The sequence below is a fragment of the Leptonotus elevatus genome, chromosome 17 (genome assembly GCF_054856555.1).
Source record: "Leptonotus elevatus isolate MCC_2025b chromosome 17, RoL_Lele_1.0, whole genome shotgun sequence".
Lineage (NCBI taxonomy): Eukaryota > Metazoa > Chordata > Actinopteri > Syngnathiformes > Syngnathidae > Leptonotus > Leptonotus elevatus.
The window spans coordinates 14,711,357-14,724,707 of NC_141255.1; the positions used below are offsets into that span (position 1 = coordinate 14,711,357).

Here is a 13,351-nt window from a genome sequence, read left to right on the forward strand (position 1 = left end):
TAAAAAAAAAACTCGCCCATCAAAGTTTGGTGGGCAGGTCCTAACACCTGATTGGTCACCCTGCTCACCAAGTCAAGGCAAATCCATGTCAGAATAATTAATTGATGCAGAGTGAGAAGCTAGTAAACACAATTCAATAGGCTAGGTGGCGCTATTGACCTCAATGGGTGCGTTACCATTAGACTGAGATTTACGCTCTCGTGAGGTGCTTTTTGAGACTTAATGAAATGGAAGTCCCTTTTTTCGCATTTCCTGTAGTCATGTGACCCCGCCCTGTAAAAGGAAGAAAAGGAAGTTGGAAGGACAGGGCCACTTGACAGATAAAATAAATTCATGAAACGCTGCAACACAGGAACATGAAATAAATAAATACTGAAATATATATATATATATATATATATATATATATATATATATATATATATATATATATATATATATATATATAGTAGGGGTGTTAGAAAAAAATAGATTCGGCAATATATCGTGATATTGCAGCGCGCAATTCTCGAATCGATTCAATATGCGACCGAATCGATTTTTAAACATCAAATTTTTATGGAAATATTCAACAAAACATCTTACTAAGGGTTGAGCATGGAAGAATGTTATATTAATAGAACATTAAGCCTTAATATTTTATTTCAGTGCTGTTCAAACATGAAATAGACTGCAACCTGTTCGTTAAATGCAGTGGCTCAGTTATAAGCCTGAATTTTCAGATAAATAAATACATTTTCATACAAATCTTACAGTGTACATGTACAAGTTTACTGATTTGTATTTTCTAAATTTTAGTTTAAAAAAAATCGCAATAATCAATTTATAGATTAGTATCGGGATTAATCGGCATCAAATCGAATCGTGACCTATTAATCGTGATACAAATCGAAAGGTACTAGGCAATTCACACCCCTAATATGTAAGTAATTTAATTAATGACACACTTTGTAATTATTGGTTTATTTAATTCCATATTTAATTGATAAATTACACATTGAATTATTTCATGACACATTTATTTAATTATATATTGGTGTATTAATTTATTTAATTTAGGCACTTTTGGTCCTCCATAGCACATGGCACCCACTCAGCTTGGGGGTTGATTTTCCTCAAGCATGCTTGTACCCCTTTTTGACCCGGAGCGACTTAGTTTTACTAAGCGTTATTTTACAAATTAGAAGTTTGTATTGCCCATGAAGCCATGGAATCTATTACTTCAACCGAAGGTCGCTTGTCAGAAGAAGTTGCACATTTAGTCGGAACTAGACCGCGATATTTACTTAAGTTGGAGATCGCTAGTTTGAAAACAGCCCTTTACCTTCTTTTGCCAGCTGTTTTTACCAAGTTAATCAAATCGCCGACTTTGCCGGAATTCACAGCGCACGACCTATATCATTATGTAGTCAATGCCGTCTCTCCTCCTTACACCGGGGCTGATATGGTTTCATTGTGACTGCGTGGTTGGGAGTTTTGAGGTCAGTGCTGCGTCTGCGCAACAAGACCGAGTAACAAGAAATAAACCACAATTCCTCTAACATCACTGCCATCAATGCTGAAACGGTTCAAGTGGCGCAATCGGGTGGAGATCGGCACTTGTGAACAAACTGCTCCTGCTGTCATGGCAACCGTCCTCGAATGAGACACAACAAAATTACATTTCTATCAAGACACAAGGTTTTCTTCAAGCACCTCTCAGTATTCTTTTGTCATTCTGTAACTTGAATGCACAGTTAAGTCCTATTCTGCCTTTTAAAACATCATAATATGGATTGCTCCAATCCTGAGTAACACTTTTAAAAAAAGGCTATCCTAATTTTAATTTATATTCACTGCCATATGTTTGCCCTGGATTGTCATTAAATATATTATTGGCTGTAGTTAACTATCATCACCACTAGGTTGTGCAACTAACCAACTGTAATGTTGTCCACTTGCGCATTGGTCATGTTTGTCGTTTGCGCACTTGCAGGTGAGGTTTGTGACTCATTGGCGTGACGTCACGTCACTCGCGAAACCCGCCCTGACTGCAATGTGATGACGTTCCCAAACAGGTAAGTTGCGTTAATAATGCAGCAACTATGAGATGGAGCGGGGTGTCTCATTCCCTCTTTCACTCACTCACATTCTTTATGTATTTTTGCAGCCCTTCTTAGGAATCAGCCAATCGTGTGGCAGCTCATCATCATCTGTCACTGAGTCAATGTGGAGGAGGAGGTGGAGATATTTTACTGGTGAGCCTTTTTCCCCTTGATTTTTTTTTTAATGTAAATATCACGATGCATCAACACAGAAGAAACGTGGATTCATGCAACACTCCCTAAAAATTTCACAGTAAGTGCCCAGGAACATACATTTTGTATAATTTTTTTGTTTACAAAATAAAAGGTACAACATGCTGCCTGTTACCCTTAAGTTATTTCATTAGACCATTACCTATTTATTTATTTTATGTTTTTTTATTTCATTTATGTTTTTATTATTATATGTTTATTATCTTAATTCGATAGCATTTTGTTTTTAATGTTATTTACATTTTTGCTTTTTATTTTTTTGCTTTCACAGTACCTATTACTTTATATTTTAATTCAATTCTTATTTTATTTTGTAGTTATTTTATCAACATTTTAATTAATTTTGACAATTATTTTTTATTTGATTCATCACCATTTTATTTTTATTGTGACAATTTTTTTATATTATTGTTTGAATTTTTACAGTTTTTTTCTTTTTGTATTTTAATTTGCTCCTGTGTACAGCATTACCATTTAAAATTTTATATTATTTTATATTTCTGTTTAAATATATATATATATTTTTTTTAGTAAAATTGTAGGTATTAAAGTTGTATTTGTATTATTGTTATTGTTTGAATTCATATATATTTTTACATTTTTTTTATGATTTTGATTTGTTTATGTAACCTATACAACATATCAAGTTGACCCTCAGTAATGAAAGAAATGCAGCGAGTATACAGAGAAACAGATTAAAGGCGTGTGATGGGCCTTAGAGGATAAAAGAGGATTATCAGCACTTCTTCACAGTGCAACTTCCTGTCCACGTCTTTGTCTACGATCACGTGCCGCTGTTGACTGCTGTTGTGTGGAGTTAAATTAAACCAGGAGCCTCCTTCCTAAAGTCACTTTATTTTTAGGGACAGAAACTGGCGGGAGACGCCGAGGGCGGAATTAGGTGCTAATCGGGATGAGCGAGGCTCAGCGGGAATGCGGCAGGGATCGCTGGCACTCTCCCCCAGCAGACGCCACAAAGATATGGACACACACGAAACCCTGTAGTGATTTCCAGGTATGTAACTTTAAAATCGTGTCATTTGAAGACATTTCTTTTACAAAAGTTTTGTTTGAACCCATCTGTTTCCTCGTCGACTCATTTGGGCTATTCAAATTTAATGAGCAGTATGCGATGTTTGTTATCTGGTTACCATGAGTCATGTTACATGGAATACACACACACTATGTGGAGAAGTTTGTTTTTGCGGTTAGCATCGACCATTTCAGTGTGTTTCTTTGCCAAAATTTGGGGAATTTTTTTTTCTCCATGATACAATTTTTATGACATTTGTTTCAGCTTTTTCACCATGCATTCTTTGCAACAAACACATCACAATTTAATGCACTACCAAAAACGTTTTAATGTGTTTTTAATAAGAAAAATATTAGCAGTAAACAGTATTGTATAGTAACAGTAAGCCTTGGCCACTAGGGGGCAGTATAATGTGTACAACCACATACCATCACATCAATGCTAGTTCCATAAACCTTTGTGTGGCATTTTGCATCATGTATTAGCATTAAGCTAGCAGACTTACTTGAAGTAAAGGTTATGTTATGTGGTTTTAAATATACAATGCCGTGTAATTCAGTAAGTGCTCTTAATTAAAATGTTTACCTTACAAAATGGACATTTACTCATCTTTTAAAGCGTAATTCCACCTCTAATAAGACCAAGCAAAGTCAACAGAGTAGCTTGTGAATGTCACATGACAAAATTCAGAGCCATGATTTGTCGTTAACCTGAGCCCTGAGCAAGTGTGATGTCATTTTCAGTTGACAGCAAGTGGCAAAAACGTTTGCCCCCCAAGATGGATTTTAAAAAAGTGTGGATTTTGCTGCCTTAATTCATTCCACAATTTTAATTTTCAATTTCTATTTTATTCCAAACTCAGGGTCCACTTTTAAAAACAAACAAAACAAGCAAATAATAATAATAATACAAAGATTAAGAAAAATATAGTTACACATTAAAGCAGACAGGCATACCAGTGTTTCCATATGTTTGACTGGTAGCGAATTGCTCTCCATCCAATATTCCTGAGTGAACCCAAATTTCATTTTGAGACTTTTTCAGTCTACCAATAAAACTATACATTAAAGTTCTTAGTACAGCTTGCAAAGTGTTCACTCGCGCAGAGACAAACATCTCAGTTGCACTCGTCCATCGTGGCCTTCTTAAAAGCACTCGCAGAGCATCATTATAAGCCACCTGAAGCCTATAAATGCTAGCTTTTTTTAAACTATGCCAAAGGTGAGCTGTATACAAAGGTGTACAAAATGATTTAAACAGGAACAACTTTACATCATCATAACATGAACCAACCTTGCTCAGCAGTGTATTAGCCTGGGCATACAATATCCTACACTGCATGTCGATATCGTCATCATCTGCCATATCGGCGGCAGTGATGATGTGTCCAAGATATTTCACCTTATACGTTACATTTAATTTCGCATTTAACAAATACAAATCTGGATGGTTCATGTGCTTGTCCTCCTTAGTTCTACAAATCATAATCACACTCTTAGTCGTGTTGTACTTGATGTCAAACAGCTCACCGTAGTCTGCGCAGATGCTAATAAGCTGCTGTAGGCCAGCAGAGCTCAGGCTAAACACAACTAAATCGTCAGCATACAGTAAATGATTCACAAGCAATTTTCCAGCGAAACAACCAGTTTTACATGTCCTAAGCCTTGTTGAGAGTTCATCCATATACAGGTTGAATAAAATTGTGGACAAAAGGAAAGGAAAGCTGTAAGGCAGGGGTGCTAACCTAGCACTTGCGAACTTTAGATGTTCAGCTGTAACCCTATCCTGCCCACATGCTTTATTATCAGCCAGTTTAGTAACAGCTTTGTGGATTTCATTTGGCGTCATTACGTCTGCATGGTCAACATCACACAGATCGTAAGACTCACGCGGAGGACAGTTGAACAATCTACTGTATTGCTGACGCCACAGCTCTAAGATGTCAACTGTTTTACCTCCTTCCAAAAAGGCACAAGTGTTGTTACATGAAAGTTTCCTTGCTAATGAGTCCGCTCTCATAGAACGTTCATTCTTAACTATAAAACGCACCGCATACTTATATCGGGCATTTGTGACACGTTTCTGTTCATATGCCGGCCCATGCCTCGGTTTTCCTGCCAGAAACCACTCCTGAGAAGCCTCCCTTGCCTTTGCAAAAATATTTGGCCACATGTGCATTCCATCCTGGCCGTCCTTTCTTTTTATGTTTTACTTTTTGAAAATATTCACTTGCCCTAAGCAACACTTTTGACAACATTTTCATGCATGTCAAGTATAGCATCTCTGTGATTAGAATTTTAGCAATTTACATCCCTACGCATCACAGCCTCCCTTGGCAATAACATTTGCTTTAAAAAATTATCAGTATTCACAGAGTAAAAGAATATTTCCTCTCTCGAAACGGCGCTCCAGTCCACATAGACTGTTCCACTTTCATTATTATTAACCTCAGTCGAGGGTAGACACTGACAATTTATTTGCATTCCAAATGGAATGTGATCTGCCATTGAAAGCTCATAGAATATTTTCATGTCTACCAATGATTCATGTGCATCTGCTGTGGCTATGCAGGGTGTCCAACCATGAGGTGCTATGCCAAGCTTCACTGATGTATGAGATGTATCTGCAGGCAAGAAAACATTTAAAAAAAAAAATATATATATATAATATAATAATAATAAAAATGTATTATCCTATAATAATAATAAAATTATTATCCTGAACAAACAAATTTATAAATACAAGCCTATTAAGATACTCCGTTTCATTATTATGGCACTGATATGGAATGTACACATTTAAAATAAGGCATTATTTACAATTTAGTGTTAGGTGAATTCCAATACACCAGTCCACTTGAAGTCTTACTATATTAATAAAGGAGTCAATTTTCTTATTCCAAAGGATGGCAACCCCTCCAGGAACACTCCCTCGTATTATACCATCCCCGAAGTCCACACAAGATTCAAAACTTCCAAGTCCTGCTTAGTCAAAAATGTCTTTTGCAAAAACAGCATGTCACATTGACTCAACAGGTGCTCCACAACAACCCTGAGAGCTATTGCCTCTGCACAAATACAATATTAACCAGAATGTCATGTTTCGACTAGTGGGGTGGCATAGAACATATTGTAAGGAACATTTTTGGGTAGACTTCCCTTTTAAACAAACGATACACAATTGACACAGGAAAAACTTCCAGTGATGTAACAAGACCAAGCAAATCAAACACAGAGCAATATAACCGAAATGGGTTTTTCTTTGGATCATTTTCCGCACTTGGCAGAAGTCATAAGGAGTGACTAGTCAGCCAGTGCGGCCTCCTCGGTGGTTCAGAGGGTCCTGAGGGTGGTTGGTGTGTTGCTTTCAAGCATAGAGGAGGAGGACACACGTGTCCTGCAGCTACCCACACACACATGCACAGCAAATGAGCGTTTCTTCTGTGTCGTGTCGCAACACATCTGCTTGACGCTTAGTCGGGCTGACGCGTTGTGTTTTGTTGTGCTGTAATCCTCTCTGGATGTAAAATATGATTTCAACACATTCTTTTATATTTGCTGTGATTAAAGGAATCTCATTATCAGAGGAGACTGGGAATTATTCACAATTGTGCTGCACATAAATATATATTTTTTAATCTCAAGCGATGGCACGTTCAATTGCACGGCCTCATATTGCCTCCCCAAAAAAAGCCAAGGCGCTGAATTATTATTCATAATATGAGTCATCCTCCACAGCTACTGTGTGCTTTCTCTATGTGGATATGCTTTCACTTTTGACATTTTGCTTTATTGCACTCTTATTAGGCTATATCATCATTTTGAACAAACACAACGAGACTTTGTTTTACCACGCTGTTCAATATGTGACACCTTTAAACAATAATGGACCTCTTTCTAATGCATTTGTGCGGGTTATTCCCCTTTAACGACACATTTTGCTCCACTGAAGATTTCAGTTCACCTGTCAGAGACGGCGCATGCGCAGTCAGCACTGAGAGCGTCAAGGTAACGAGTGTGTTCAGGAAGAATGCGGAAGTTGTCGCTGTCGTCCATGTAAACGTGATTCAGTCGCCTGTATATTATTCACAGAGAACTTATTCCATGTTTCTTTAATGCATAGCCCATAGAGATGGTGTAAAATAAATAGGAATAAATCTTAAAATGAGATTTTATTTTGGAATATCATCCGGATTTCGCCATTGAAGGCTGTGGAGGGAGTGAAACGGAAGACCCCCAGTCACGAAGAGCTGGCAGCTGGTGTGTGAAGCTGCAGAGATGCGCTACGTAGCAGAAAGCAAGAAAACGGCAGCTCTCGGAGGGAAAGTAGCCATTAAACGGATCAACCCCGTGTGAGATGCACCGAGGCTGTTTCCGCTGCGGATTTCGGAGCTAAAACCCGCGGCGAGGCGCCAGTGGGGGGCGCATCGATCCAGGACGGACTCGGGAGGGGTCGCATCATGGGGAACGAGGCGAGCCTGGAAGGAGGAGGCGAAGGCCCGCTGCAGGGGCTCCCGGAGGGGCTGGCACCCGACGGGGCTGGCGGCTTCGTGCGGGTCCCCGGCGGGGCTCCGGTGGACCTGGCCGAGCTGAGCGAGGAGCAGCGGAAGCAGCTCGCCGCGGCGATGTCAAGGGCGCAGGGCAGCCAGCCCGCGGGTGCCGCGGCCGCACGAAGGCAGGACACAGTATTAGCTTATTATTTCTACAAATTTGCTTGCTATTTTGTACACAAAAAAATATCCACGCTAACCGAGCGGATGGATGTGTTGTGACTGAGCGGGAATCAGATCACGCCCATTTTTCTAAACCACCCAGACGTGATCTCATTATTAAAGCCAATTTTCATGGCTAATCATCAGCATCCGTTCACACAATTTCATGAAAGCGCGTTCTTTATCCTTAATTTGTAACGATGCATTCAGCGGACTGAGTGTAGCTGTGTGGGCCGTATGTGTGTCGATGCTGTTTTTCTTTTCTATTTTTCTACAGGATGCACACGCGTAAATACTTGCACAGGGCCGTTGAATAGGATACAATCCGGATTGTTTATGTCAGATCAAAGAAGGAGACACACCTCTAGTATTTGTGCCAAATTGTCGAATTGCCTGCTGGGTAAAGAAAAACGAAAAACAACCCATTGTTGTTCTTTTTTTTCTCCTCTATTTGAACGTCATATTATCACGAATGACAGCTCAAAATGGTCGCTTGTATCCACGTTAATGTTGCCAATTAGACTGATCTGCAAATGAATTTGGGCAGATTGGATTTTAATGGTGTGTGGCTGAAGAGTGGGAGGAGTTTGGAGGCTGCAAATGCCAACAAAATGAATACAAATACCTGATGCCATTGTCTTTTTATTGGCTCTAATTGAGAAATGTTACACGTATGTTTGCTAGCAAGCGGGATGGTCTAGGGTGCATCAATATTAATATGACTAAAAATAGAAGCACAGTGTTAATGTCACTCCCTCTCAAACCTCCCTCCTTTTAATTTGAAATATCCGCCTGGTGCTCCCTGTCCATGGTGCTGAAATGAACATAGCGGTGAATTGTGCACTATTAAAGCAGTGTGATGATACTCTATATATATGTAATGTAGGCCGATATGTTGCATAATGAATACCACAAACAATTTGCTCCTCACAGCGCGCGGAAATTGGTTCCTTCTCGCCTCAGAGCTAACAAAGCCGCCTCTTCATCTCCGTGATGCACACTCGCTGTCATTCAGCCGTGTTCACTTACTTGTTAGCGATAGCCCGCGGCAACGACACGCTACACATTCATGTTGAAATGTCCACTAGCTTAACGTATATTATTATTAGAATACCATCATCATGCTAGACCTTGGCGATATCCCAGGATGATAGATTTTCTTAAGAACAACTTTTTGTCTCCTGCAGACCGTCGGAATCTGGTGTCCAGCAGCGATCCCAGCAGCCAGGGGCCTCCAGGGGCCCGGCAGGCCTGAGTAAGAGTCGCACGGTAGACGCCTTGAACCAGAGTCCGCCTGGCAGGCCCGCTGCAGGTCGCAGTCCCTCATCCCTCAATCTTTTTGAGTCACGATTCCGGCAGGAGCCCAAAGACTGTGAAAGCAAGTCATCCGGCATGTTTGGCTCCAGCTTCCTCAGTGGGGCCAACCCCCTCAGTGCCATGTCATCCATGACTTCCTCTGTGTCCTCCTCCATATCCTCCATGGGCGACTCTGTCAACATTCCCAAGTTTGGGCTATTTGGTGAGGAAGATGAGGGAGCTACACCTGAGTCCAATCAGGGAGGAAAGCCACCTGCCAAGGGCCCTCAACAAGGATCAGGTCAAAAGGCTCCGCAACAAGGGGGGCCCCAAAAACAGGGTCAAGGCCCTTCTGGACAGGGGCCAAAACCCGGGCAAGGACAAGCAAGCCCAGGACCTAAATCAGCTCAGGGACCTCCTGGACAGGCTCCCAGGCAAGGCCAGGGGAAGCCAGGACAAGGGCCTCCTGGGCAACAAGCACCTAGACCAGGTCAAGGAACACCAGGGCAGCAGGGACCCAAACAAGGTCAAGGCCCACCAGGTCAGCAGGGTCCTAGACAAGGTCAAGGTCCACCTGGACAGCAGGGACCCAGACAAGGTCAAGGCCCACCAGGCCAACAGACACTTAGAGAGAATCAAGGACCAGTCAGCCAAGGTGCTAAACAGACACAGAGTGGTCCTCCACAGCAAAAAGAACCTGGCAAGCCTGGACCAAAACAGCAAGGAACACCAGGGCCTGGGGCTCATCCTGGGGATGCTGCCAAGAGTCAACAGGGTTCCGCAAAGCCCGGAGGGGGACTCTGTCCGCTGTGTAAGACCACCCAGTTGAATATTGGATCTAAGGAACCGCCAAATTTCAGTCAATGCACTGAGTGTAAGAACCAGGTCTGCAGCCTTTGTGGATTCAGCCCCCCGGACTCAGCAGTAAGAGTTTGTTTTACACTTTTGTTTTAGGACAGTAGTAGTTGTACAGTATGTATCTTCTAGGGGTGTGAATTGCCTAGTACCTGGCGATTCGATTCGTATCACAATTTATAGGTCACGATTCGATTCGATACCGATTAATCCCGATACAAATCTATAAATTGATTATTGCGATTTTTTAAACACTAAAATTTAGAAAATACAAATCAGTAAACTTGTACATGTACACTGTAAGATTTGTATGAAAATGTATTTATTTATCTGAAAATTCAGGCTTATAACTGAGCCACTGCATTTAACAAACAGGTTGCAGTGTTTCATGTTTGAACAGCACTGAAATAAATTATTAAGGCTTAATGTTCCATTAATATAACATTCTTCCATGCTTAATGTGTGAATCCTAACCCTAAGTAAGACGTTTTGTTGAATATTTCCATGAAAAAATTGATGTTTAAAAAGCGATTCGGCCGCATATTGAATCGATTCCAGAATTGCATGCTGTAATATCGCGATATATTGCCGAATCAATTTTTTCTAACACCCCTAGTATCTTCTAACTAAAACCTTTCTCTTTTACTATGCAGGGTAAAGAATGGTTGTGTCTGAACTGCCAAATGCAGCGAGCAATGGGGGGCATGGACCCCCCAGGCATGGCAAAGCCCAAACAAGGTTCGGTCCCACCCTCGCCACAGAAACAGGCTTTGGGAAAGCCCGGCAAGCTGCTCATCAAGCAGCAAAGCACCACTGACCAAGGCTTGACGCCCCCCACCACGCCAAGGCAGAAATCCCCAAGTGCTAGCTCTCCAGGACCGCTTTCTCCAGGCTCCTCATTGGGAGGCTCCCCCAAGATCGATCCAAAGACCGGCCGCCCCATTCAACAGAAGGCCAGCCCCCAGCAATCCCCAGCTAAGGCCAAACAGGAATCTAGTTTCTTTGGTGGCTTGGGAGGTATCAGTTTTGGAGGCTTGACTGATTCGGTCAAGCCGGCCGCGGCTTCCTCGCAAGCTGCTGAGTCCGTCACTGGAAAACTGTTTGGCGGTTTCGGTGGATTGATGGATTCATCCAAACCTCAAGCGCAGGCGGCTCCAAAGCAGGAGGAGTCCGTTGCCGGGAAGCTGTTTGGAGGATTCGGCGGCTTATCCGAAGCGGCAAAACCTCCCGCCACCGCCTCGCAGGTTTTCAGCTTTGGCACGTCCCTCCTGAACTCGGCCACCAGTCTTGTCACCGGTGAGGAAGAGAAACCAGCCAATTCTCCAGTGGGGTCGCCGCCGGACTCGCCGGCCGACTCCCGACCCAGTTCCGGCCCTGGCTCCCCACCTGACTCTCCCTTCTCTGGTCCGGGTTCTCCCCCCGATTCGGATTCTGCTCCTGACACCCCACCGGCTAAATCCAGAAAAGCACCAAGGAGAGAGTTTGTTGAGCTGAAACCCAGCTTGGACTTAGCATCACAAACTAAGGAAAGCTGTCCTCTCTGCAAGGCGGAGTTGAATGTGGGGACATCAGAAGCGGCCAACTACAGCCTCTGCACAGAGTGTAAGAAGAGCGTGTGCAATCTGTGTGGATTCAACCCCACTCCGCACTTAGGAGAGGTAAGAAACACTCACATACTCAACCTTTAACACACACACGGAACCACAGAGACATATAAGCTTGTTTAAATGCTCATCTCGGCTGGTAAGACGACGGTTACCGCACTGTGTGTTGGCTGTCTAAGACCAGATGGAACACTGTGGCGGAGCGTCAGTTTGTTAGGGAACACAGGCCAAAAAAGGTTTACGCTTGAGTGGTTTTTGCAGCATGCGGTCCAAAAACATACTGACGTTGGCTGTTTGCTGCATAGCAATCCTTCATCAAGGGCTGTAGACTGATGGGGAAGGACGCGGGGTCACTTTGATATCCTTCACCTTGTTTCTTCAACGAGCAATCCAATGTAGGTCAACATATGCTTAACAGTTCAAGAAAATGACAACCTACGACTCAATGTGACAGTGTGAAGCTCTACATTGAAATCCTTCGCCCAGTTTTGAAACCTTCATTCCAAACCCTGATTTAAAACCATAACGTGAAACCCCAATCTTTATATGAAACCTGAAGTTGAATACATAACCTTGTTTGAAACCATAACTCTTGCTTAAAACTTATCACAGGCTTGAAGCGTTAATTTGAAACCCTAAAACTTGTTGGAAACTCTAATTTGAGACCCAAGCCCTGGAATGAAATCAATCATTTGAAACGCTAAAACTGGCTCAAAGGCTCTAAATCCTTGAAACTGTCTTGAAACCTTACCTTATCGACATTGGTGCATATACCAGCTTTATTTTTAAGGTGTTGAGACTCGTGGAGGGCTGCTATTTTGTGGCCATTATACTATCGGGAACTCCATGTCCCATTAAGATGCAATTTCGGTAAATATATTAATAGAAATACAACCAGTTCAGGGTGTACCGTTCCTACTGCCCGAAGCCATCTGGGATAGGCTCCAGCACCCCGCGACCCTTGTGAGGAATAAGAAGTAAAGAAAATGGATGGATGGATATTAATAGAAATAGCAAAATATAATGCAAAATTGCCATTAATTCTATGCAATTTTAAGGAAACATGCTACATTATATGATGTATAGGTCTTTTTTTCCCTTAAAATGTTCATAGTTTTTGGTATCAATACTTGCAACGTCAACCCAAAAGTGTTCTTAACAACAATAATATATTCTATGCAGGGTTGGGGAATCCAGGTCCAGAGAGAACAAACCCTGAAACAGTTTGACTTTAGCCACAGGTGCTTCTACTCAACAGGTGCTTCTTGCTTGTTTACCTTCCAGTTAAGTAGAAGCACCTGTGGCTAAACCCAATCTGTGGCAGGGTTTTTACTTTCTGGACCTGGATTCCCAAACCCTGCTTCTATGCCACCCCACTAGTCTAAACACGACATTCTGGTCAGCATTTAAATGTTAAAGGACCAAACTCAGAAAACAGGTGAGCTGTGCTTGGTCATTAACTGAGCCCTGAGCAACTGTGATGTCATTTCCAGTTGACAAGTGTCAAAATGGCCGCCTCCTGAGATGGATAAAAATGTCAGTTTTTTTATGCTTA

At 41.9% G+C, this 13,351-nt stretch overlaps 1 protein-coding gene across 7 annotated transcripts in view; it reads left to right on the forward strand.

Annotated features, from left to right (window-relative positions):
* The first annotated feature begins 3,181 nt into the window (after positions 1 to 3,181).
* pcloa (piccolo presynaptic cytomatrix protein a) overlaps positions 3,182 to 13,351 on the forward strand; it is a 39,407-nt gene continuing 29,237 nt past the window's right edge. For 5 of the 7 annotated variants that reach the window (XM_086058232.1, XM_086058226.1, XM_086058229.1 and 2 more), the window contains exons 1-3: positions 7,557 to 8,004; positions 9,229 to 10,261; positions 10,846 to 11,850. In XM_086058232.1, coding sequence (XP_085914358.1) covers positions 7,790 to 8,004; positions 9,229 to 10,261; positions 10,846 to 11,850 — 2,253 coding nt within the window. In that variant the 5' untranslated portion in view covers positions 7,557 to 7,789. Of the gene's footprint in view, positions 3,313 to 7,555; positions 8,005 to 9,228; positions 10,262 to 10,845; positions 11,851 to 13,351 lie in introns of those variants that run through there. The other 2 variants (XM_086058230.1, XM_086058231.1) reach the window with 2 other exon arrangements.